The 27,129-nt window shown below is 41.2% G+C and overlaps 1 protein-coding gene across 2 annotated transcripts in view; it reads left to right on the forward strand.

Moving 5' to 3' along the window:
* Positions 1 to 3,949: 3,949 nt before the first annotated feature.
* The window catches only part of rab6a (RAB6A, member RAS oncogene family), a 74,018-nt gene continuing 50,838 nt past the window's right edge, over positions 3,950 to 27,129 (forward strand). The window contains exon 1 of one of the 2 annotated variants that reach the window (XM_072577075.1): positions 3,950 to 4,310. In XM_072577075.1, coding sequence (XP_072433176.1) covers positions 4,241 to 4,310 — 70 coding nt within the window. In that variant the 5' untranslated portion in view covers positions 3,950 to 4,240. The remainder of the gene's footprint in view (positions 4,311 to 27,129) is intronic. The other variant, XM_072577074.1, reaches the window with a different exon arrangement.

Consider the following 27,129-nt stretch of genomic DNA (forward strand, 5'->3'; position numbering starts at 1 on the left):
CTCATGGATTTCAAGTCTTGAGCTGCTAGATCAGTTTGAAGTCTGTCCCATTTAGCACAGTGGTAGTGCCATACAACATGATGGAGGTTGCTCCCAATGTGAAGGTGGGACTTCATCTCCACAAAGACAGTGTGGTTGTCATTTTTACCTATACTGTCATGGATAGATGCTTCTGCAGCTGGCAGATTAGTAAGGATGAGGTCAAGCATGTCTTTTCCTCTTGTTGATTCCATCACCACCTACCGTAGACTCAATCTATCAGTGAAATCCTTTAGGACCCAACCAGCCCAATCAGTAATGCTGCTGCTGAGGGACTCGTGGTGGTGGATATTGAAGTCCCCCACCCAGAGTACATTTTGTACCCTTGCCACCCTAAGTGCTTCCTCCAGGTGTTGTTCAACATGGAGAAGTACTGATTCATCAGCCGAAGGGGGACGGTACATGGTAACCAGTAAGAGGTTTCCTTGCCCATGATTAACCCGAAGCCATGAGACTTCATGGGGTCCGGAGTTGATGTCAACGATTCCCAGGGCAACTCCCTCCTGACTGTATACCACTGTGCTGCCAACTCTGATGGGTCTCTCCTGCTGGTGTGAGAGGAGCTATCCAGGGATAGTGATGGTGGTGTCTGGGGTGTTATCTGTAAGGTTGTATGTATTACTATGTTAGGCTGTTGCTTGACTAGTCTGTGAGACAGTTCTCCTAATTTCAGCACGAGCCCCCAGATGTTGGTAAGAAGGACTTTGCATGGCCGACAGGACTGTTTGTGTTTTTGCTGTTGTCTTTTCTGGTTCCAAGGTCAATGCCAGGTGATCTATGAGGTTTCATTTCTTTGTTGTGGCTTTCTAGCGATTGATATAACTGACTGCTTTGCTAGACTATTTCTGAGGGCTGTTGAGAGTCAGCCTCATTGCTGTGGCTGTGGAGTCACATGCAGGCCAGACCAGGTAAGGACAGCGGTTTCCTTCCCTAAAGGACATTAGTGAACCAGATGGGTTTTTCCAACAATTGACAATGGTTTCACGATCATCAGTCATAGAGTTATAGAGATGTACAGCACGGAAACAGACCCTTTGGTCCGATTTGTCCATACCGACCAGATATCCCAACCTTGTCTAGTCACATTTGCTAGCACTTGGCCTATATTCCTCCAAACTTATCCTATTCAGTTACCCATCCAGATGCCTTTTAAATGTTGCAATTGTACCAACCTCCACCACTTACTCTGGTAGCTCATTCCATATACGTACCACCCTCTGTGTGAAAAAGTTGCCCCTGAGGTCTCTTTTACATCTTTCCCCTCTCACTCGAAACCTATGCACTCTAGTTCTGGAGACTCCCCACATCCCAGGGGAAAGACTTTGTCTATTTATCCTATTCATGTCCGTCATGATTTTATAAACCTCTATAAGGTCACCCCTCAGCCTCCGACGCTGCAGGGAAAACAGCCCTAGCCTATTCAGCCTCTCCCTATAGCTCAAATCCTCCAACTCTGGCAACATCCTTGTAAATCTTTTCTGAACCCTTTCAAGTTTCACAACATCTTTCTGATAGGAACGAGACCAGATTTACATGCAATATTCCAACAGTGGCTCAACCAATGTCCTGTACAGCCACAACATGACTTCCCAACTCCTACATTCAATATTCTGACCAATAAAGGAAAGCATACCAAATGCCTTCTTTACTATCCTATCTACCTGCAATTCCACTTTCAAGGAGCTATGAACCTGCATTCCAAGGTCTCTTTGTTCAGCAACACTCCCTAGGACCTTACCATTAAGTATATAAGTCCTGCTAAGATTTGCTTTCCCAAAATGCAGCACCTCACATTTATCTAAATTAAACTCCCACCTGCCACTTCTCAGCCCATTGGCCCATCTGATCAACATCCTGTTGTAATCTAAGGTAACCCTCTTTGCTGTCCACTACACCCCAATTTTGGTGTCATCAGCAAACTTACTAACGATACCTCTGATGCTCACATCCAAATTATTTATATAAATGATGAAAAGTTGTGGACCCAGCACCGATAACCTTGCTAACCAGTCTGTGTGTTTTTTCCAATGCTGATAGAAAAATCTAAATTTACAATACCTACAGCCATTTATTTAAGGTATTTATGATTTCAAAAGGGATGGATAGATTAAAATAAATCATCCCTAGTAACTTTGACAAATTCCCTTCATACCTATAAAATATTACACCTCTTTAGACTATATATTATCCAGTACATCTTGAAAATTACTTGTGAAACATTGCTCACAGAACATTCTAGAATTCAGCTCTGGTATCTCCTAGAAATTGGCTATTTTGACATTTTCCATAATTATTCCATTAACTCTATCCTCTTCCATTCTTGAAGTTTCTGCTAGAGGAAGCAAGTCAACCAGCCCAGGATATCCAAGAGAAATAGAACAAGGGGGGTGCCTACATTTTGGTGTTTGTGTTTGCCTCAATTCAACAGCCAAAATACAGGCAGTTCCAGTACTATCACTGATTACTCAGTGATTATCCTTATTGTTGTTCATCCAGATCCCTCACATGGTCACTCAGAACTCAGGTATGTGTTAATGGATGTATCAGTGGTGATGTTAATCCAGTTTATTTGCACTTTCACTAGCAGCCCCACTTTTTCATCCCTTGAGGAGTTTAGGGCATGGAGAAATAGCCTTAAGAGCCAGACCAGTCAGGAGAGTTCAGAAACACTTTTACTGAATGGTAGAAGGATGGATCTCTCTCACACAAAACACTACATGCTCGTTCAATTAATAACTTTAAACCTGAAATGATTTTTTGCTAGCTGAAGCTATTACGAATAGTGAATAGAGTTAGGACATAAATCAGTCATGATCTCATTGAATGATAGAACACATTCAAGGAAAGGGATGAGTGGCTTAGTCCTCTGCCTATGTCAAAATCATAAGGAGTTGAGACAGATTCTCTCGAGAGTAGGTAATGTTCCCATGGAATGCATACAAGCCTAAACTTTGTTTCACTTTGCACAGGTCTTGCCAGACCTGAGCTTTTGTTTAAGATTTCCAGAATCTTCAGGTTTTTGTAAATGGAAGGATACTTTTCCCATTGGTGGATATATTCATAACCAGAGGGAAAACAATTTAATGTAATTGCAAAAGAAGCAATGGTAACATGAGGAAATGCTTTTTATGGGGCAAGTGGCAATGATCTGGAATTCAATGCCCGTGAGTATGGTGGAGGCAATTTTAATCATGGAGTTCAAAAGAGAACAGGATAATTATCTGAAGAGAAGCGAAATGCCACAATTTGGGGAAAAGACAGGAAAATAGGATTATGAAATTACTTTTGCAGAGTCAACATAGGCACAGTGGTCAATAGCTTCTCTCCATGCTACAACGATGCTGGGACCGTGACTGTGTCCTTCTTGATATAAAATGCATTATGTTAACTAAATCACAAATAGTTGATTCCCCACCCCTCGACTCTTAAGATTCATGGATTGTCCTTTTCTCGTTCCACGTTTCCATTTTGCTCAATCTGTTCTCCCTGAGACCAAAGATAATGTATCATTAATAGATTTAGAATTTGCTTTCTCTGGCCAACTTTGAAACAAAGGCATGGCAGAAGATGCGAGATAATGCAAAAGCTAAAAAAAAATAAAGCAATGAAGAAACAAAAAGAAATGTCGTATGAGATTGAATGCTGGAACACCCATCGCAAACCATCATTCCAAAGAACAAGGCAAGAGGATCCTTGAGTGACAGGCGACGTCATCCCGTGGGCGGGATGGTTACGTGGCGCTGCGCCTGTGCGCAGGACACTTGCCGATCAACCAAACCCCAGCGCCAGGGAGGGGGGCCGTCCCAATTCCTCACCGCTGATTGGACTGATTACATCACGACGCTTAGTTATCCGCATGTGGATTGGTCGTTCGGGCTGTCCATCAGGTCTCTCTCCGGGAACAGGAAAGTCTCTTCCGGCCATCAAGTGTAGGTTGTCGAGCAGCGGTTAGTATAGTAACCGTAGAGAGTCGACCTCAGTTTTTTTTCCCGTGAGTGTGTCTGTGGATCAGTGATTGACGGTGCCCGTTGGGATAATTAACCAACTATATATAGATAAATAGATAGAGCCGGTAGGATTGTTCAGCGTTAAACCTACCACCGTTAGATATCCTAAAACATTACATTCCGGCGGTGCTCGTAAAGGAGGAGCGAACAGACTTCTTTTTTATATATATTTTAACTTATTTCTCTTCCGCGCGATGACTTCGGGAGGCGATTTCGGGAATCCGCTGAGGAAATTCAAGCTGGTTTTCCTGGGCGAACAGAGCGGTGAGTGTCGCCGTCGAAAGGGGCTGCAGTCCCTCTCAGCATTCGGCTGGTAGATCGAAGGCTTGTTACCTCTGAGTGTCTCCCCTTCCCCCCACCGCACCGCCTCCTTTTCTTTCCTCCCCACCCCATGCCCTTCCCCAACGCCACCCCCCCCCCCCATTCCTCTCAACCCCTTCATCTCCTGTACCCTCGCTTTCTTCCCCCTCGTCTTCCCTCTTATCGCACCCCCCCCCCCCCCACCTTCCTTCACCTCTCTTTCCCCTTCATTTCCCCCCCCCCCCCGTGGACACACCTTCGACTTGAGGCCCTTGGGGGAAATAGGGCCGGAGAATCTCAGGGCAGAAAACAAAGCAAGAGCCCTTGTGTGTTTTTTTTTGTTATTCAATACGGCGTTAAAACCTCTTTTTCAAAACCAAAAATGTGTGATTGGGCATATTTTAAAACAAAATCACACCCGCATTTTTGATCGTCCTTTTACATGATGGCATTTTGACCTGCATAATTGTATTTATTTGATGCTTCGCCGTCAAATTCACTTTTTTTCTCTTGTTCATTAAGGACATCAATGTGGTGGCTGCTACGGAAATATTCAATCAACTTGTCTTGCTATAATATATAAATCCAGTCGGATTCATCCGCATTTTGCTGCTGTGTTGCTGTGCACCAACTCAGCTATTGACTAATTCTTGTTTACACAATAGGGGCGTTTTTTTAAAAAAAAGGCAAATTGGCTTGGTCATAATTGTCCAACAGCAGTGCATTGCTAAAGTCTTTGTGTAACTGATTCTGCCCTGGAGGGTTAAACATTGGAGATATTTAAATGTCTTCTAGAACTAAAATTGTACTGATGGTGCATTGAAATCTGGCCTACGTACTGGTGTAGGTTATTTTTGATATTCAAGCAACCGCACCTTATTTTTCTTTTGTCTAAACCTAAAGTGAGCGATCTCGTAATTTGCCTGTAAATTAAACTGGCAGATTTTTGTAAATATTGAATTATGTAATGATTTCATTGAAAATTGCTCCAGCCATTGCTGAATCGCATTTTATCAGCGCACGAAACGGGCAACGCTTTCATTGATGAAGGTATATATTTTATTGCGAAACAGGATTATGCAGCAATGTAACCCCATATTAAGTATGTAGATTAACTAGGAAGTAAATGTTGCATTTGATATGAAATCTCAATGTATAGGTTTCCGAAATACGATTTGCAGCTCGTAAAATGATTTGATTTCAATAAAGGTAATATGGAATGGAAATGGCTTATTGATTTGCTCGTAGACCTCACCACGGTTTAATTTTGATTAAACGACCTCCTAGATTTTGCAAACATATGTTGCTGTCAAACGAAGTTGAGTAAGAACAATTTTGTATATTTAAGCCATGGCCTTTTTGAATGAATCGCCCTTCCGATCGTTATTCTGCAGAATAATCGTCATGAATGTCTAGATATAAAATCGTTATATATCGTTCAGTTGTTTTAAATGAGGCTTTTATAGTCATAGTGTGTAGCAATCCTAAACCATTAATGTTTTGCACATTGTCCTTTACAGGAGCTTTTAATGCTTCTTTGATACAATACTGAAAGCCTAGAACGTTCACGGGTTACTTTGATTAAAAGAGCCCAGCTAACTGAAATCTGGGCGTGGTGAGCTGGTCTCCATCATTCATAGCACAGAATACACTAGCGCAGGTGGATATTTTATTGCTTTCAGAACTAAAACTAATATTGTACATTTAATGTGCCGTCGATTTTGTGTATTCTAGAAGAGGATGGAAGTATTTCATATTAGGAAAATTTTAAAGCAGTTGCCATTTTATTCGAAATAGGTAATTTTTGTGAAGATCAACACATCGCAATAATTATTCTATTTAATTGGAGGATTTCAGGAATAGCCATGTTTAATTACAGTAATTGATCCACTTTATTTACCTGTTGTACATTAAGAGATGCTTGGCATTCCAGGTACTTGGGTTAACCTGTTTTGGCTAAGTTGCATTTGAATAAAAAGCTTAAGTCTAATCTTTCTGAATTTTTACTTTTCACACAGATCACAAAATCATTTGTGAAGGCTAAAGGGGGGAAACACAAAGTAGTTGAGGTGTCTTTACCTCAACAATTTGTCATCATCTGGTGTGCTCATCTGATGGCAGCTTCACTTGATTTGTGTTGTTAAAACTACTTTTTTTGAAATCTCAAGCTGCTTTTCTGTGAATGCAGTTAGGTTGGCACACAACCCTTTGCCTGCAGTTGCAAACTGAAATACAGTACAGTTAGCCTGTATATGACCGAGCCAATTTTTAAAAAAATGAATCTTCAAGCTGAGTCCATTTTGTGCATGGTCAGTGCATTGTTGCTTTCTTCTGAGCCAATAACCAGCCACCTTTTTGTCCCATGTTTGGAATTAGGGAGCAAAATTGATGCCCCACACAAGTTCCATAAACATCCTGCTCTTATCTGTTGAGTGCATGATAAGTCAATTTAGGAAGGGCCCTGTGTAGTACCAAGCTTTTGTTCTAGCTGTGTGAAGGTACAATTCCCTAGCCTACTACAATGTTGACTGTTTCTATGGGCCATGTGTATGTACCTTGGAACCCCAAGAGATACATCTTAATTTAAAACTAATATTCATGTACCTCAGCCTATTGATTAGGGTTTATTTGTATCTTAAGTAACAGTGCTAAAAGCAGTCCTTAGAAATCTATGGCTACTAAGATTCAAACTGCATCAAGCAACCAATGAATTGAGTGACCTGGACTTGGTAGAACTTGGGAGTGTGGGTTGAATATTTCTGTGGGCATCTGAACAGCATACACAGTCAAGAACCTGTAGAACACATAATCCAAACAAATTGTTTGGGTTGCATCTAAACTTTCAAGAAAACTTGCAAGCCAGGTCTGCACAAACTCTTCCCTACAAGGAAAGCCACATCACAAGGAGACTGATCTCTCAGCAATTCCACTGAAACTCACTAGAAGTAGACAGGATTCCTTTGATCTTGATTTATGGATTTGAGAAAGCAATCTGTTTCTGCCCTTAAAGCATGTTAGTTTTTATTCGTCACAGCTATCGGGACTGTACTCTTCCTGCAAGGCTATATACTATAATTACAGCGGAGGCAAGGAGTGTTGTACTGGTTATATCTCTGGACTAGAAATAGAGAACCCAAGTCATGGTTCTGTATATGCGCTTGGAGGCATTGTTTCAAATCTCACCATGTACTATGAAATCAGTAAGAATCTGGAATTAATGGCTATCATGCAACCATGTTTTGTATTTGAATGACCACCTGACACACCACTGTCCTTTTAGGGAAGGAATTCTGTCTTCTGTGGCCCATGTGTGACTCCAGACTCTCAGCAATGCAGATGATTCTTAACTGCCCTCTGAAATGGCTGAGCAATCCATGCCTTGTCTGAGAGAGATACCAAATTAAAGGTTCTGACATGCTGGAAAAAAACCCTGCTCCAGACCATCAGAAACAAGCTCAATATTGTATTGGTCAGGACCTTGACAATGGTCATTTGACTAGGCAGTTAGTTTAACCATCAATAATCAGTTTCACAATGGCGTGACAATTCTGAAAGTCCTGTACCCAAAATGTGAACCTGCTTACCTACTTGCTGACCTATTTACACTATATCTCCAGTGTTTTCTATTTTTGTTTAGATTTTCACATTTACATTTTTTTGTTGGGTGATTTTTTTTTAAGCATATTTGCTTTTTTAGAATTAGTTTTGCAATGGGATAAATTTTTAAAAATATTTTACTTCAGCCTTCCTTGAGGCTTTTAATGTGTATAGTGCTTAGATTATTTTAATTTATTTTCATTACATTTCCTTTCTTTTATTTAATGCTGAGATGTATACATTTTATTTGATTGCTAAACAATGTTCAGATCACTTATTGACTTGGTTTCTACCTATATTGACAGTTTTATTTTGACAAATGCACAAAAAGTAATTTAAAATGCCAGTTTAATCAAATATTAATTTATATTTTAGTTGCACATTTAAGAATCAGGGAATACTAAACCTTTTGGTTCTACTGTCTTAATACTGTTAAGTCTAATTTAGGGATGGCTTGATGGTAAGTAATGTCACTGGATTAGTAACTCAACCCTGGGCAAATATTTTGGGGCAGTGTGTTCAAATTCACCTATGGCAGATAGTGATATTTCAATTCAACAAACATCTGAAATTAAAAGCTAGTCTAAGGGTGACAATGTAACCATCTGTTGGTCATTTAAAAACCTACCTGGTTTACTAATGTCCTTTTAGGGAAGAAATTTGCCATCTTTACCTGCAGTAGATTATAGTTGCTTGATAGCTACCGGGGAAATGCAAAGAAAAGAATCTACCCCATCCAAGGTTGTCTTTGACATTACAAAGGCCTTTGGCACTCAACCAGGAGGCATTATGAAGCACCTTCTGTACTTTGACTGCACCATGAAGTTTGTCACCATTCTTTGCCTGCTCCACGGTGACGTGAAAGTTGTGGTAAAGACAAATAGCTCCACCACCCCCCCCCCCCCCATTCCCTGCTTGGACCAGCGTCAAGCAAGGCTGCATCATCGTCCCAACACTATTCTTGATCTCCCTCACTGCAATGCTTCACCTTGTTGCTGACTAGCTTCTCACTGGGGTAGAGCTATCATATAGAACCAGTGGGAAATTGTTCAACCTCCCTGCCTTTTGAGCCAAAACCAAAGTTATCCCAAACAGTGTCATCGAGTTGCAGTACGTGGATGATGCCAGCATATGTGCAAATTCGGAGGATGAGCTCCAGCAATCACCACCTTTTGGAAGGTGCGTAAGAGCACGGGTCCCACCCTGACCATCCACAAGACGAAGGTCCTTCATCAAATGGTCCAGCATTATGGGGAGGCCTGGGAGGGTCCTGTTGGCCAAAGGAGTTGAAGAAATTCAGCTCCGCTTCCAGTGTGCAGCCTTTGGCCGTCTGAGGAAAAGGGTGTTCAAGGACAACAATATCAGATTTGACACCAAGCTTATGGTACGCAAAGCTGTTGTGGTTCATACCCTCCTGTAGGGCTCTGAGATGTGGATTGTCTACAGATGCTGGGAAGACAGACACCAACACTAGTGTCCTTGATCAGGCCAACATCTCCACCATCAAGGCACTGATCACCCTTGATTAGCTGCAATGGCTGGGCACATTGTCCACAAAACTGACATGAGACTCCCCAAGCAGGTGCTATACTCCCAGCTCTATCCTGCAGGGATACCCCCAAGACTTCACTGGCAAAGTACAGCATTCTCACCAACTCCTGGGAATCACTGGCCTAAGATCGTCCTCAGTGGAGGAGAGGAAAGAAAGCAGAAGCCAGGCAAAAATAGTGTAAGGGATGTGCTGCCGCACTAAGTGCCATCCACCCCTACCCATGATCACTTTCTACCCTAAGTGTAGCAGAGTCTGTGGAAGCTGCATTGGACTGTACAGCCTTCTGTGGACTCAATGTGAGAGTAGAAAAGTGTCTTCCTCATCTGTGAGGGACCGCCAATGACAATTTTTCATGTGACTCCAAATGTATATCAATATGGTTTATTCGTTAACTGACCTGAACCATAAGGCATTGCCAATAAATATTGTACCAGCCAGAGATCCCCACGTCCCATGAATAAAAAGTAAAACTTTGGAATTCTTGCAAAGGCTGGATGTGTGAATTTGATCTCATTGCTCAAAAACATGCTATATACTTTCCAGATAACGTAGTACCACCTTTAGTGCTGAGAAACTGTAAAACAATCAGTAATGAGCACTTGTGCTGCGATAATTAATTGTATGGACTTGTCTTTCTTGACTTATTTTACTTGAATTCTTCAAGTCAATAAGCAAAGGCATAGACACTGGGAATACTGTAGATGCAGTATACTTGGAACTAAAGTCTCTTCAGTGACATTGAAGATTAATGGCAGAGGTATTGAGAGCTTAAAAATGTGTTGCTGGAAAAGCACAGCAGGTCAGGCAGCATCAAAGAAACAGGAGAATTGACGTTTCGGGCATAAGCCCTTCTTCAGGAAACTGTATTGAGACACAGGTTAAAAGAATAGGAGTAAAGAATAGAAAGTTTATTGAATTGGTAGACTATTGTCGTCTTGCCCAATGGTCCAAAACGTGTCTGCCTTTTCAAAAATAGGAATATGCCAGAGATGAAGAATTCACAACATAGACTGCATGCATAGGTTCGGGAGTCATTTGTAGAGGAATGCAGAACAAAAGTGTACCCCAAATGGTAAAATTGTCAAAACAGTAGTGGAAGAGAGATTTTAGTAGATGAAAAATCCATATAGTGACCATTGATTTTAGGTATGATAATTGAATATCAGAGTAAAGGTCTAAGGAATAATATGCACAAAACATATTGGTTAGAACATAAAAACAGAATTTGGGAAAAACTCAGCAGGTCTGGCAGGATCTGTGGAGAGAAATCAGTTAACATTTTAGATGTAGTGGTCGTTCAGAACTGATTTCTGACTTCCAGCATCTGCAGGTGTGTTTTTTTTGTTTATTGATTAGAACAAGTTGAAGTACTTTGTATAATTTTGAGAACTCCATTAAAAAGGATATGGAGCTGTAGATAAGGTGCAGTTATATTTCACTAGGCCGATAGCTGTGGTGAGAATAGAGTTACAGTTTCAGCTTTGGGGAAAACCTGGATTGTACTTGTTCTGACAATGTTTGCAAGAGCCCAATTATGAAAGGACCTTTTGGACAATATTTCCTTAGACTCTGGTTTGCTGTTGAAGGTACCTGAGCATAAATTGGGTATGAGAAGCATGAGGGAAATCAGAACTGTTTTTATGTAAAAGCCTTTTAGACTGTGAGTATCATAAGTGGCTGGTGAAGCACAATTGATTTGTAATATGAGTGAACTAGCTAAATGCAAAGAGCCGTGGAATGCAATTAAATGTCTCCAGTGTAGAGATATCTGGAACTTATTTTTTACTTACGAGTTTTCATATAAATTTAATTATGTTAGGTTCTTTTACTCTTTTTGGTTCTTACACACTTCATGCTACTGCAACACACCAACGGATGGGTATATAAATAGGAAGGATTTGGAGGGATATGGGCTGGCTGGTGGGACTAGATCGGGTTGGGGTATCTGGTCAGCGTGGATGGGTTGGACCGAAGGGTCTGTTTCCATGCTGTACATCTCTATGACTCTGACTTCTGTGAACAAGCAACCAGATTTATTAAATGCAGTACAGTACAGGCTTTCTGGAAGAACTTTTAACACATCTCTCGCAGAGCTTATGGGGCCATGGCAAAATGCTCTCTCTCTAAACGAAGGAAATAGTTAAAGTTTATTGAAGCTTGTAAAAGCTAGGTATGTGAAGTCAGGTCAAAGTGAATCACTCAACAAAGAATGTACATCCCCTTTATTTAGGTCAGTTGGCCATGCTTACAGATGCTTTGGCCACTCCCCCACAGTCATACGCCACTCAAGACAACCTCTTGTTACTCAGTCACATGTTACCCAGGTACAAAGGCGGATGAGATCATCCTCTGAGATAATGCCCTAATTTTGGGGAATCGTTGTGCAGATGATTTCCTAACTCAGTGATTTCCCCAAGACATTGAAGGTGTGAGATACCTCTGGCCAGAAAGATAAATGTCCAGAGAGTCCCATTTAATCTTTCAATATTACAATTACAGTAATAATTTCTCCTTTTGATTCTAGAATGATTCTTCCTTGGGTCAGGTGTTTTCCCATGGGTCTTCATGTGAATAAACATATGTAACCCATAGGTCTTTGGGCACATGGGACAGGATATCCCATGAGGTAGGAGGGCCTGGAGTTCAGGATTTGCTTTCTTTCCTTCTCTGCTGTTCCTCTGTTATAAAGGTATTTGGATTTAACATGATACAGTTAGATGGACAAGTTGTCACTATTCTAAACGATCTCCACAAGCATTACTGTCGATACGACCGTGGCTCAAGAAGACTTTGTCTTTGTATAATTTTCTTCATCATTCTCTAGATTGTTGGTTGTTTTGAGTTGAGAAAACTATCTCGGGGAAATGCTTTTCACTCATCTGGACGTAGTGTCCAGATCACCGTAATTAGTTTTCCAGGAGTTTTGACTTGCTTCTTGTGGAGCTGACTTCACGTAAGACACTGGTTTGATATTCTCTGGATTCAATGGAAGGAGTGTGATTGGGGTGTTCCTGGTGGAATTTTTCCTGCACTTTTTTGTTGCTGATATACACTTCAGGTCTTACTGCAGTGTAAGATCTTAGTACAGCTACCACATATGCGAAGACCTTTTGTTGACTTGTAGCAGTCTCTTGCTAACTCAGCTTTCTACCAACTGCATCAGTAGGTGATAGCAGCTGATCTGGAGTTGGATCTTCATCAGTGGTGGCCTCTTGCTAGGTGGAAGTCCTAAGTGTGTTTTAGAATCTTTAATTGCTTGTATGAAATGGAATGTTTGACCCGCCAGGTCTGGAATAATGAGCTTTGTGCCAACTTTCAGTCTGTGAGTGTGTATATGAAGAGATTGTGTGACTTGCAGATCTCATGGAGAGTAGGCAACAACGCTGTAGTCAAAGAGGCAACTGAAGTGAATGATGCTGCCTGACCTGTGCTTTTCCAGCACCATTAATCTAGAAACAGACGCCAACTTGAAGACCCCTCCTCCTACCGTCCCCTCGACTATGACCCCATCACCAAACCGTCCTCTCCCAGACCATACAGGACCTCATCACCTCAGGAGATCCCCCACCCACAGCTTCCAACCTCGTAGTCCAGGAACTCCGCATTGCCCAATTCTACCTCCTTCCCAAGAACCACAAGCCTAACTGCCCTGGCTGATCCATTGTCTCAGCCTGCTCCTGCCCCATCGAACTCCTCTTCACCTACCTTGACACTGTCCTATTCCCCCCTAGTCCAGGAACTCCCCATATACGTTCGAGACACCACCCACGCCCTCCACCACCTCCAAGGCTTCTGTTTCTCTGGTCCCCAACGCCTCATCTTCACCATGGATATCCAATTCCTTTACACATCCGCCTGCAATGACCAGGGCCTCCAAGCCCTCCGTTTCTTCCTCTCCCGACGTCCCCAACAGTACCCTTCCACCGAAATACTCATTTGTTTGGCTGAACTTGTCCTCACCCTTAACAATTTTTTCTTCGAATCCTCTCACTTTCTCCAGACCAAAGGCGTAGCCATGGGCACCCATATGGGGCCCAGCTATGCCTGTCTGTTTGGATGTGTAGAACATCTTCCGTAGTTACACCGGCCCCACTCCCCACCTCTTCCTCTGCTACATTGATGATTGTATTGGCGCCACCTTGTGCTCCCGCGAGGAGGTTGAGCAATTCATCAACTTCTCCAACACATTCCACCCTGACCTTAAATTCACCTGGACCATCTCTGACATCTCCCTCCCCTTCCTGGACCTCTCCAGCTCCATTAATGACGACCGACTTGACACTGACATTTTTTTACAAACCCACCAACTTCCACAGCTACCTGGATTACACCTCTTCCCACCCTACCTCCTGCAAAAATACCATCCCGTATTCCCAATTCCTCCGCTGCATCAGCTCCCAGGAGGACCAGTTCCACCACAACACACCAGATGGCCTCCTCCTTTAGAGACCGCAGTTTCCCTTCCCACGTGATCAAAGATCCCTCCAATGCATCTCCTCCACATCCCGCCCCTCCGCCCTCAAACCCCACCCCTCCAACCATAACAAGGACAGAACCCTCCCGGTGCTCACCTTACACCCTACCAACCTTCACAAAAACCACATTATCTGACGACATTTCTGCCACCTCCAAATGGACCTGACCACCAGACATATATTTCCTTCCCCACCCATTTCCGCCTTCCAGCAAGACCACCTGCCTCCCTGCGTGACTACCTGGTCAAGTCCATGCCCCCCAACAACCCACCCTCCCATCCTGGCACCTTCCCCTGCCACCGCAGAAATTGCAAAACCTGCACCCACACCTCCCTCCCCTCCATCCAAGGCCCTAAAGGAGCCTTCCACATCCATCAAAGTTTCACCTGCACATCCACCAATATCATTTATTGTATCTGTTGCTCCCGATGCAGTCTCCTCTACACTGGGGAGACTGGACGCCTCCTAGCAGAGTGCTTTAGGGAACATTTCCAGGACACCTGCACCAATCAACCCCATCGCCCTGTGGCCCAAATTTCAACTCCCCCTGCCACTCTGCTGAGGACATGCAGGTCCTGGGCCGCCCCCACCACCGTTACTACCCCCACCACCACCACCACCACCACCACCTGACACCTGGAGGAAGAACGCCTCATCTTCCGTCTCTGAACACTTCAACCCCATGGCATCAATGTGGATTTCACCAGTTTCCTCATTTCCCCTTTTCCCCCATCTACCCCAGTTCTAGCCTTCCAGCTCAGCACCGCCCTCGTGATCTGTCCTACCTGCCTATCTTCCTTTCCACCTATCCACTCCACCCTCCTCTCTGACCTATCACCTTCATCCCCACCCCATTGACCCATTGTACTCTGCTACTTCTTCTCCCCTCCCCCCCACCACCCCTCATTTATCTCTCCACCTTACAGGCTCCCTGCCTGTATTCCTGATGAAGGGCTTTTGCCCGAAATGTTGATTTCCTGCTCCTCGAATGCTGCTTGACCTGCTGTGCCTTTCCAGCACCAGCCTAATCTAGAAAAAGGATTCTACCTAGTTAGTATTCTATACTCATCAGAGAGCAATTCATCTTTTAGGTGAATAATCACAATCAAGTAGATTATAAAGAATATATCTTAACAACTCTGTTTGACGTGTCTTGAGGGTGAATATTCAAATCTCCCACTTGACAATTCCAGTAATTCCACTATGAAAAAATTGCAAGATGGAGAGTAAGTTTCTTGGGCATCCAGATTTCTGACCAGCAATCTCACAGCCTTGTAATTTACTGAGTTGAATATTTTGGTCAGGTCAATGAATGAATTGAAGAGTTCCTGGTTCTTTGACTTTTTCTTGGTCTTTGTTGCCAGCAAATCCACGTCAAATGTTTCTCTGGATTGTCTAAAGCCACATGATCAAGACTTTCTTCTGCCACAGGAAGTAGACAATTTAGGAGAATATGACAGGATTTTCCCAAAATTATAACTCTTCCCATCTCCTAGTGCTTGAACATTTTAATACCTGTTTTTATTTTTGATTACAATTGTCAATAAAATGAAATTGCTGTGACTCACAGTGGACATTGAGTAAATTGGATAGTTGGAACAAGAAATAACATTAGACTTCCCAGAGTGAGGACCTGCTCTAGCAGAGTGAGCAAGGTTGTTAATACTAATCGGCTTTTTTTTTCTCCAGTGCATGGATGCCTTTTAATTTTATTTCTTAGGCTTATAATACATATTGCATGAGCCTCCCTATATATCAGTCTGAAAAACACTGAAGGAGTACAGTCAGGCATGTCATTCGATTGTGTCACTTCAGCTGTTATACCAGCCTAGTTACTTATGCTTACCTGGTATTTTGGTGACCAACATATTGTAGGTGAGACAAATTCTACATTAGCAGCAGTTATAAATTGAAAAATGATAACTTTACAAAGGAGTCCTATCTGTACAACCAGAGTTAAATGGCATGGATGCTGTCCTTATACACAAAATCAATATTTGAGCATCAAAACTAAATTTGGAAGTGGAAATATCTCTAGTGACTTGAGCCAAAAGAAAATGGTTGTTTGTTGGAGACCAATTATTTTGGTGCAGAGCATTGCTGCTTTAGTTCCTCAAGTTTCCAACCTCTGTCATCTTCATCTGCTTCGTCAGTGACCTTCCCTCCAATATAAGGAATAGCCCCTTCTGACAATGCAGTGATCACTAAGATTTTGACAGCAGTCAGGCATGTATTGAAAATGGCAGGTAGTTATTGTCTGGTTCATATACTCTCTTACAGTCATCTCCTTAAAACATTTTAACAGCATTCTCCTTACTGAATCCTGCCCCACACTATTGACATCTTGGGCCTTGTTGACCCACAACAGACCCTAATAGCACAAAGTTAAAAATCTCACAACATCAGGTTATAGTCCAACAGGTTTATTTGGAAGCACTAGCTTTTGGAGCGCTGCTTCTTCATCTGGTGGTTGTGGAGCAAGTGAGATACTGGGAAATCTGTGGCAAGTGATGCAACTCCTGAATTCCCCCAGAACCTGTCTGTTATTTACAAAGCATAAATTAGGAGCATGAGTAACTTGGATAGGTGCAACTCTTAAAAACACTTGTCATCCTTTCTACCAGCCTAAACTTTTAACTCCCTCAATTACTGATCATGTGCACCATTTGCAAGATGCACTGCTGCAACTTGAAAGCATCTTCTGCAATTTCAACTCCTAGCACCAGAGCGCAAGGGCAGTAGCTGTAAGCAATCATTGTTTGCAAATTTCCTTCCAAGTTAGTCTGCTTTCTGTCTTGGAGCTATATTGATTCTTCAGTGTCTCTTGGTCAAAATCATGGAACACTCCCTTCTGAACATTAATGAGAATATTTAAATCATATTGACCACAGTGGTTCAAGAAGGGATCTTGCCACCAATTCCAGTGGCAATTGGGGGTGGAAAAATAAATGATCTTGTCAGTAGTGCCCATGTCCCATAGAAAATAGTACAGGCCTTTGATGTGCCAACCTTTTTATTCTACTTGAAGATCAAACTATCTACACACCCTATATGTGCTTCTACAAGAGTTGGTTGATTATCCCTAATGTATCTGACTGTATTGCCGCTGCTGGCAGTGTATTCCACAATCCTCCACTCTGTGTAAAGAGCATACCTCTGACGTCTCTAAACCTTCCAATAATCACCACCTTAAAATTATGCCCCCTGTGATAGTCATTTCTCTCCTGGGGAAAATCTCTGACAATTCACTATATCTATGCCTCTCGTCATCTTGGGAACCTTTTATCAAGTAACCTCACATTCTTCTTTTCCTTCAGTGAGAACAGCCCTAGCCCTCAACCGTTCTTAAGACATGCCCTCCAGTCCAGGCAACATCCTGGTAAATCTCCTCTGTGCCCTCTCTAAAGCTTCCACATCCTTCCTATAATGAGGTGACCCGAACTGAACACTATATATTCCAAGTGTGGTGTAACCAGGGCTTTATAGAGTTGCAGCATAACCTTGGGGCTCTTAAACTCACTCCCCCCGTTAATGAAAGTCAACACATCATTCACCTTCTTAATAACCCTATCAACTTAGCTGGCAACTTTGAGGGATCTGTGGACATGGACCCAAGACCCCTCTGTTCCTCCACACTGCCAAGAATTCTGCCTTTAACCCTGTAATCTACATGCAAATTTGACCTTCCAAAATGAATTACTTCGCACATTCCAGGTTGAACTCCATCTGCCACTCAGCCCAGCACCGCATCCCCTGAGTGTCCCATGAATATATATTTTTTCAAAATATAGGAAATACCAGTATTTAATTTTAATAATTTAGAATTTGAGGTTGCATAATCCTGTAAATATCCAAAACTACTCTGGATTTATGGTCTGGTTTGGAGTCTGATCTAATCTCTGAGCACAAAGCTTGCCATTGCATACCTAGTATATAGTCTTGCTCAGCACTGAATTACTTATGAAGCCCAATCATTTAGGTAAGCAAATGAAGATATTTTTGGCAGTACTGATTGTAGGGTGAATGTCATTTCTGGTGTGTTTCTTTGTATAGTGATAGTTGTCTTGTTTACTCCCCTAATAATACAAATTGCTATTGATTTGATTAAATGTTCCAGTGATATTTTTTGACCAGAATCACTTCAAATGATTGTCTGAAAGAGAATTGGAATGTGAATTGGAATAGAAATATTTTGTTTGTATTCCTTGTCTTGCAACTATTTCTGAAGAACTGAGTTTATTTAAGATTAGGAATAATGCAGTTTAGCCCCTAGATCCCTGGAACTGTCACTTGTGATTTTGTGTTTTTTGTGATCGAGGAGAGCTTTAACATTTCTTACAAAGAATTTGAAATATCTTTGGTCTTTTCTATTTTAGGAGCTCTGGAGAGATTTGGGTATTTCTGTTTTCACAGCACAAAGCGTTTCTACCAAAAATTGCTTGTTCTGTAGAATCACCAAATCAATTTTAAAATTTATATAGAACTTAATATTATTTAAACTTTCTAGAATGTTGATCAGAATGCGGTCAAGCTTACTGACCTAAATATACTAATTTGAAATGTTGAATATTTGCAGTTGTACTTTAGCATTAACATTTTGAGATGGCCTAGTGCAAGAAGTTAGTTTGTGTCCTGAGGCTCCTATAAAATTACAGTATAATGGCTTAGGCTGCACAAGATAGTACAGTCCCATTGAACTCTGGTAATGTTTAGCTTACTTGATCATGTTTCATGCAGATGTAATGTGGTCCCACTACTCTTTGGGGCAAAAGGAGATGTCAGCTGAAACCATTTCCCGCAACATTAAGCAAATGCTTTTTTAAAAAAAGATTGTAAGAAGCAGCAAGTCTTAATACCTTTTCTCTGTCCTTCCCAGCCTTTAACGTAGAAGGAAATGTAACTCCCTGCTGTCTTTCAGACAAAGACTTTTGGAGTTTGGTGACTGCTGTGGAATGGCAGTTATTGCATGTCTTTGACATCCTTTAAAGCAGCAATGAATCTGCAGTTAATTAATATTTCATGGCGGAGGGAATAGAGTTCACCAGAGTATTGAGAGAGTGCCACAGTTTATTTTTCCTGAACAGTGTTGAAGAGCATTTTAATGTCCACTGGAGCAAGCAGGTGAGAATTTCATTTGATGTCATCTCAAAGGAGCTGCTTCTGGCATATAATTTCACTCTCTTGTTTTTGCAGGTTAAAAATTTTTAAAGTCAGACAATTTTATTTCCAACTTAGCTGGAATAATTGTGAATACAGACTGATAATTATCCTTGCACTTTTTGTGGTAGTTAAATATTAATATGCATACTTGAGTCCAAACGAGAAGGCCTAAATAGGTGTAAGGTGTGGATTAATTGCACAAACATGATTATTATTTGCATATAAATTGGCATTTTACATGGAACTGTTTAAGACTGCTTGGTGAGTTGACTGTAACAGTTCTTCAGTGGTTTGCTAACTTTTCATATTTGTAGTTCAGGCTGAGCTTCCCTTCTGAGCAACCACACTGAAAATAATACCAAATACCATTTTGGCAAAAATTAAATGTAAATTTAGTTTTGAGTACTTTAATTCCAGGAATAGTTCTGATGCTTCAATGACGTTGATAAACTATTTTGATTCTGTGGCATCATCTTAAAAGTTCAGTAGAGATTTATTTTGTAATTCATTCCTTTGCTGAGTACCCAACATCTGCAAGTGCTTTTACTGTCTCTCATTTCCCTCCAATCACACTGGGAGCCATGGCATATGAAGAGAGACTTAAGTTTGCTACTGGGAATTCATGAGGAATGACTTTCTAATTGTGCTTACATGGTAAAATTTTCAATGTGTTATAAGTAAGAGGCTGTGTAATGAAAGACCTGCATATATATTGTGCATTTCAGGACTTTTGGAAGCTCCCAAGTGCTTCATGATTAGTCAAGCACGCGGGAACCTCCACTATCTAGCATTCAATTATCTGAATATTGGATCATCCAGCAAGATCACCAAGGTCTTGATGCTTGGCTAAACTATGTTGTCCAGCATTCGATTATCTGGAATTCGATTAACCGAACAAAATAGTCCTTGCCTGTATCCTTCGGATAATCGAGGTTCCTTTGTATAATTCAAATCAACTCTGCAATCCAGCATGCTTTTTTTTTTGTTTCAATTTATGTGGGATTTTTTTTCAATGATTTGTTCCAAGTAAAGTTTGGAGCCTGGCATATTTTGTTTCAAGTCCATGCACAGTTTTTAAAGTAGAAGTTAACCTAAATATTAGTCTTGCAATATGGTCATGAACTATCTCATCTTGGTTAATGGTAGTGATGAAGTAGGCTTTTAATTGGGTGCAACTAATGTGCTTTTTATTGAAATATGGTGTCCTGATGCTGTTCTTAGCTCCTTCCCTCTTCTCCCCCCCCCCCCCCCCCCCCAGCTCTCTGTCTATAATGCCATGGAATGGAACTTGCATGCTTAAAGAAGCTTCACTTTTTATCAAGATTGCTTCACTGTTTAAATTTTCAAGTAGGTCTTTACACACATTTGTGTGCCTTCAGATAAGAAGGATAAAAAACTCAAAATGGTGCAGTCAGCATATTTTATTAATATTAAACATTACTTGTCTTGTAGCCTCTTGTGATATTTTATCATAGACCCCCATGCTCTTGCAGGTTATTTAAAGTATTGGAATGAGTGTGTGCTTAAGTGAAAAGTGAATTATTTAAGTTGTCACTTTGTCTTAAATCTCTTCTCAAATCCATTGGGTGTAGACTGAGCTAGAGATTGAGGCGCTTAGTAGTCTGTGCTTCCTAGAATGTTTCCCACTATGACCCTTTCCGTGCTTTGAAGGTTGTGACAATCCTTCATTGAGACCTGACAGATCAGGGCAGATATTGGGAAAACACCTGTGAAAATGGGTGGCTGTTGGAGCAGGAGCACAGTTTTGGTAACACACTCAAAGGTTCACAGTGGCCATTGGTGCCATGGACATCATTTGGGAAGCCCTGATCAAAATCAATCATCAAAGTCAGTCCTGATGAATGGTTCTGATGTGAAACATCAACTACCCTCCTCTGCTGCTTGACCTGCTAGGCGTTTTCCAGCTCCACTCTTTATCTATTCTGATCTCTAGCACCTGCAGTTCTTGCTATCTCCAAAATCATTCATTTACCAAATATGGCATGTACATTTCAGAATGAGATCTGTACATCTAACAAAACTGTTTATGTTTGTAAATAACCCTGGAGGGAATTGATAACTGCATGCTTTTTTTAATGCTCCCACCTATTATGAGGGGTAGGAAAGGAAGTTTGATAACATAAGTGCCTTGGAAAATTCTCAGTGTCCAAGATAGTTTTCATCATAGAATATTTAGCCTAGTTGGCAAGGAAAAGACAATACAGCAGTTGAACTAGTTGAAGAAACATTAAGTGCTGAAAATAGCCAATCTGGGTAGTTGTCTGTACTGACTGTTTCAGTATTGTCTCTAAATTTATGCTAATGGAGGTTTCTATGCATCAACTCGATTTACATTTTTCAATGCACAGTTAAATGTAGAGTTAAAAGATGCATTTATACAGCATCTTCTACAGCCCGGTATGCTTTGTATCCAATTAATCCTTTTTGAAATATATTTGTGGTTGCACGAAATGCCAATTTAACTCCAATGTGGTCGCAAACAAGAATGAAAAATGACCGGATCACTTTTATTTTGAATGAAATGTTAGGATACTGGAAAATCTTTCCTGTTTTTCAAAAAGCTTTTATGGGTGCTGTCATTAAGCCAATAATTGACTGAGGACTAAATTTAGATGACATCCCTGTTTCATAAATGGGGTTAAATGCTGTGTGCTGTTGGTCATTCAGTTGTCTTTCAAAGATAGTGTTGTTCTGGATTGTCAATTTATTTCTGTTTCAAGAATAATAAAGCTTTGTGTATGAGATGTGAAAGAACCTAATTTTACAATATCCTGCAAAGATTTTGTGTATGTGATATATCACCTTTTGTAAGATAATTCTGTGTATCTGGAGGGGGAGTCTTGTTGAGGATTGCTGTACCTATCACAGAGTCTAAGTTGTTGACACACTGGAAATTGTATGAAAAATTAATCTGAGCCACTAACATTCGTGCTGCCTGCCAAGACTGAACAGGTTATAAATATATTCCTTCCTAATCTGCATGCTGTTCCAATTTACAGTTAGCAAGTTATTTGACAGTTGCAAAACCTTTTATGTCTCCGCCTTATTTTGAAAGGAAGTGAATTGGAAATCCAGTGCACATTTGAAATATTTTTATGAAGGTGCTCAAACTTGCAGGTGTCTTAGTATGTGGTTCACCCAACAAAAGTGCTTATATTTTTAAAGAACTGGCAAGTCCTGACATTGTAAAATTTCTGACTTAAAAGCAATGAAATAATCTGGGTGTGTTGGAAAGATGAAGTAACTTACCATCAAATTTCCGATTTCTTTGGAAATATTAGATGAAATAGCAACTGTTGACTTTAATCAGATGACCTCCTGTGATATTCATTTTTACTTTGTTATGTGTACCAAATCAGTGTCCCCTTTTACTGTCACGAAACCTAGACAGCGTGCAGGAGCAGATGAAAAGGCTGAATAATTTTTCACTTCAGCTGTCTCAAATTTATTTTTGGCATTTCTTTGCAGGGTGAGGTCACCAACTGAGTTCCTAGAGCATGCTTCTGTCATGTACATTTGTTACAATTACACTTGTAATTTCCAGAAATTACAGAATTTTGCTTTTAAATAGATGTGGAGAGGATGCTTCCTCTTGTAGGAGAATTTGAAACTTGAAGTCATTATTCAAAAATAGCGAACCATCCATTTAAGACAGATGAGAAATTTTACCTTGTGGAGTATAGTATTTGGGACACATTTCCTGACAAGATGATGGAAGCAGAGTGCTTGAATTTTCTTCAGGTAATGGTAGATTCTTGTATTGTGAGGGAGTGAAATGTTATTGGGGTAGGTGGAAATATGGATCTTGGGTTGTATTCAGAGCAGCCGCGATCTCCTAGAATAGTGTAGCAGGCTCCAGGGGCTGAATGACCTTCTCCTGCCTCCTTTTTTCATATGTTCAGTTGAGGCTTTCAAAAGGGAGTTAGACTGTTATTGGAAAGATGACCTTTCAAGGTTATGGGGAGAAAATGGGAAAAGCGCAGATGAGTTGTTTATTTGATGAGCTTGTGCAGACATGATGGTTCAAATGACCTGTACCATATAAGTTCTGTAACTTTGTTACGTACCAAACTAGTGTCCTCTTCTATTGTCTTGAGGCCTGGACATGTGCAGGAGCAGGTGAAAGGCTTGAACAGTCCTTAACCTCAGAGGTCACATTATATTCTCTGCATCCCTTTGTAGGGCAAGGTCACCAAACCAGAGGCCCTCAAGAATGTTACAGCTATTGGCGTATGCTTATTACTAAACTAATGTCGCGTGTTTGGCTCAACTACAGTCATTGGATGGATGATGACCATATTGCCAAAGATCTCTTGCATGGTGAACTGGCCACTGGGTCATGCATTGCTGGATATCAATGCCTCTGCTACAAGAATAGACATAATCCCAGAATGTGGATGATATGGCTAAGCCAGCATTTCTTGACTATCTCTAATTGCCATTGAGAAAGTTCTGGTGAACTGTCATCTCCAATTGTTGAAATCCAAGTGCTGTAAAGGAGGGAGTTCCAAGGTTTTGACTTGGTGCTCGCCGTGGTGATGTAGTTCTGAGTCCAGGTGGTGTGTGACTTGTAGGGGAGGTTCCATGTAGTGTTTGCATGCACCTACTGCTCTTGTCTTTGGTAGAAGGGTTTGTAGACTTGGAAGGTGTTGTTAAAGGAGGTGTAAGCCTCAGTGCATCTTGTAGATGTTATATACAGCTACTGTGATGGCAATGGAGGGAAAGAATTCTTAAGGAGGTGGATGAATGTCAATCAAGTAGTAAAATAAAACAAAAGGCAGTAGATGTTGGAAATAAGAAAAATAGATTGCTAGAATAACTCAGCAGGTCTGGTAGCATCTGTGGCAAAAAAGTAGTATTCACATTTCAAGCCCAGAGGGGCCCCCCCTTCAGAACATATTTTGGATATGTTCTGAAGAAGGATCACTAGATTTGAAATGTTAAGTCGCTTTCTCTCCACAGGTGCTGCCAAACCTGAGTTTCTTCAGAAATTTCCATCAAGTGAGTGGGCTGCTTTATCTCTGATTATGTTGGAGCTACTATTGTCCAGTTAAATGGGGTGTCTTCATCACATCTCTGATATGTTCCTAGTAGGTGGCAGGATAGGCTTTGGGGAGTTGCAAGGTGATTTACTCATCAGTGTTCTGAGCTTCTGACTTGCATTTGCAGCCACAACCTTTTGTGTGCTGGTCTGAAGTAGTTTGGTCAATATTATAAGCCCCAGGAGGAGGACGGTGGCGAAATCCAGTGATGACAATACCACTGAATACCAAGTGTAAAATGTTACACTTTGGTGGCATGCATATTGTTAGAATCCTCATTGATTTATCATTATTTTTGTGCTTTTATCAATTTGGATTTGGAGCTGTGAACTGGGAATTGAGTTGAAGACATTTAGATTTTGTGAAACAGCTTGTGGTAAAAAGAAAATAGCAGACCAAACAAAGCTTTTGTTTTTGGGGGCAAGATTGGAGATTAATTTCAGGCTGATCCTTGATTACAAGGGTTCCTATAGATATTCCAATCCCAAGTATATCTATAGGAACAGTCAACTCCTGCTATCTGTCTGATGAGACTTTTATTTAGTCATAGAGATGTACAGTATGAAACAGACCCTTCGGTCCAACCCGTCCATGCCGACCAGATATCCCAACCCAATCTAGTCCCACCTGCCAGCACCCGGCTCATATCCCTCCAAACCCTTCCTATTCATATACCCATCCAAATGCCTCTTAAATGTTGCAATTGTACCAGTCTCCACCACATCCTCTGGCAGCTCATTCCATATACGTACCACGCTCTGCGTGAAAACGTTGCCCCTTGGGTCTCTTTTATATCTTCCCCTCTCACCCTAAACCTATGCTCTCTAGTTCTGGACTCCCTGACCCCAGGGAAAAGACTTTGTCTATTTATCCTATCCATGCCCCTCATAATTTTGTTAACCTCTAAAAGGTCACCCTTCAGCCTCTGACGCTCCAGGGAAAACAGCCTCTTCCTATAGCTCAAGTCCTCTAACCCTGGCAACATCCTTGTAAATCTTTTCTGAGCTCTTTCAAGTTTCGCAACATCTTTCCAATACGAAGGAGACCAGAATTGCACGCAATATTCCAATAATGGCCTAACCAATGTCCTGTATAGCTGCAACATGACCTCCCAACTCTTGTACTCAATACTCTGACCAATAAGGGATTCCTGAAGAAGGGCTTATGCCCAGAACGTCGATTCTCCTACTCCTTGGATGCTGCCTGACCTGCTGCACTTTTCCAGCAACATATTTTTCAGCTCTGATCTCCAGCATCTGCGGTCCTCACTTTCTTCCAATAAGGGAAAGCATACCAAATGCTGCCTTCGCTATCCTATCTCTACCTGTGACTCCACTTTCAAGAAGCTATGAACCTGCATTCCAAGGTCTCTCAGTTCAGCAACACTCCCGAGGACCTTACCATTAAGTGTATAAGTGAGATTTGGTTCCAGCAAGTCTGGAACATATTCAGACAGATGGCAGAAGTTCAGTGGTAATTGAGGCCTTGGGAAAAGACAGTCCATCAGGGCAGGAATAGAGTTGAAGATGATTTTGATCTGCTTCCTTAAGTAGTAGTGTTTGGCTGCTGATGACACAACATGAAGATTTGGCAATACCCCATCCAGTATCCCTCACCAGCTTTTGAAAGCCTAGAGTAGAAACCTGAGTTCTGAGTATTAGTACCTATTGTCATCCTGTTCCCGCCTCCGTCAAAGCAAAATGCTCAGGCAGTAGTTGTACCTCCATCATTATTCCAGGTCCTGGAGGGGGAGAGAACGATTGTCCATGTGCACAGAAACATGAGTTCTCGGTCTTTTCTGAAACGGCAGATTCTTAATGAATTATATAGTCATTTACAGGGAGGAGTCTCTAGATAAAGCAACATGCATATTGATTGGGTGACCATTGCAATCAGCAAGTGTCCAGAGCAAAGCTTAAGCCATCTGGTGTTATATAATGAATAAGTGGCTTCACATAATGAAGGCTTTTTACCTTGTTAACAGACTTTATACACTGCATCTTGTTAAGCGTTTTTACATAATGAATGCTTTTTCACCTTGTTAAACCACTACCCTTGCCTCCAGTACCGCATTGTTTACTGCAAGTTCTTATCTGATCTGTGTCATGCTTAGCGGAACCTCTGTTTCACAAAACTCAACTCTTTCCCTACCTGCTTGTACCTTATACACTTTCTCAATGTGAAATGAAAAGATGACCCTGATCTTCACTTCCAGAAAGGCAACCAAGGAATCTCCACTCTGCCTGTGAAATAACACATCATGAAAACCATTTAAGTAGTCTGGCCAGTTTTGTTTTCTTTTAGTTATTCTTTGGCTGTTTGTTTGCCTTGTGAGGATTGGGGCAAAAAACAAATGTTTCCAGTTTGAAGCATAGACATTAATAAAACTTTGTTTTATTCTCTGAAGATATTGTATATTTAATGAGTTAAGTATTTTGTTTAAGATGCAAAACTGATGTCTGGAATTAATTATCTGCAAAGTCTGGGATTGGTTATTTAGTCAGTTAAGAACCATTGGAGTAACTATTGAGGATCTTAAGAGGTTTAGTTTTGTGTTATGGATACAGAGGTAGGCTGAGGGAAGTATGCGTACCCTCACGAGCAACATTCCTTTTGGTGTGTCACAATGGGGGGATTCTGCAAGGTTCCCATGTGTATCTCCCATCTACACGGAAATAATTATTGAGTCAGTGGAAAATCTGGGCCAACCTTAATGTTTCAAGTATGATCTAACTCCACATTGTGTGCTTCCCAGTACAGATTTTGGCTGAAATGAATTTCTCCAGCAATTTGTTCTTTGCCTCAAACATTCGTCTGTGTAGAAGTAGACTCCATGACTTTGGGTCTGAAAAATTTGGTTTCAGTTTGACTTCTACCTGATTAGATGTGGTATTTGTGAGCCATTTGTAATTGGGAAGAAACAGTTTCTAACATTT

Source organism: Chiloscyllium punctatum, chromosome 9 (genome assembly GCF_047496795.1).
Source record: "Chiloscyllium punctatum isolate Juve2018m chromosome 9, sChiPun1.3, whole genome shotgun sequence".
Classification (NCBI taxonomy): domain Eukaryota; kingdom Metazoa; phylum Chordata; class Chondrichthyes; order Orectolobiformes; family Hemiscylliidae; genus Chiloscyllium; species Chiloscyllium punctatum.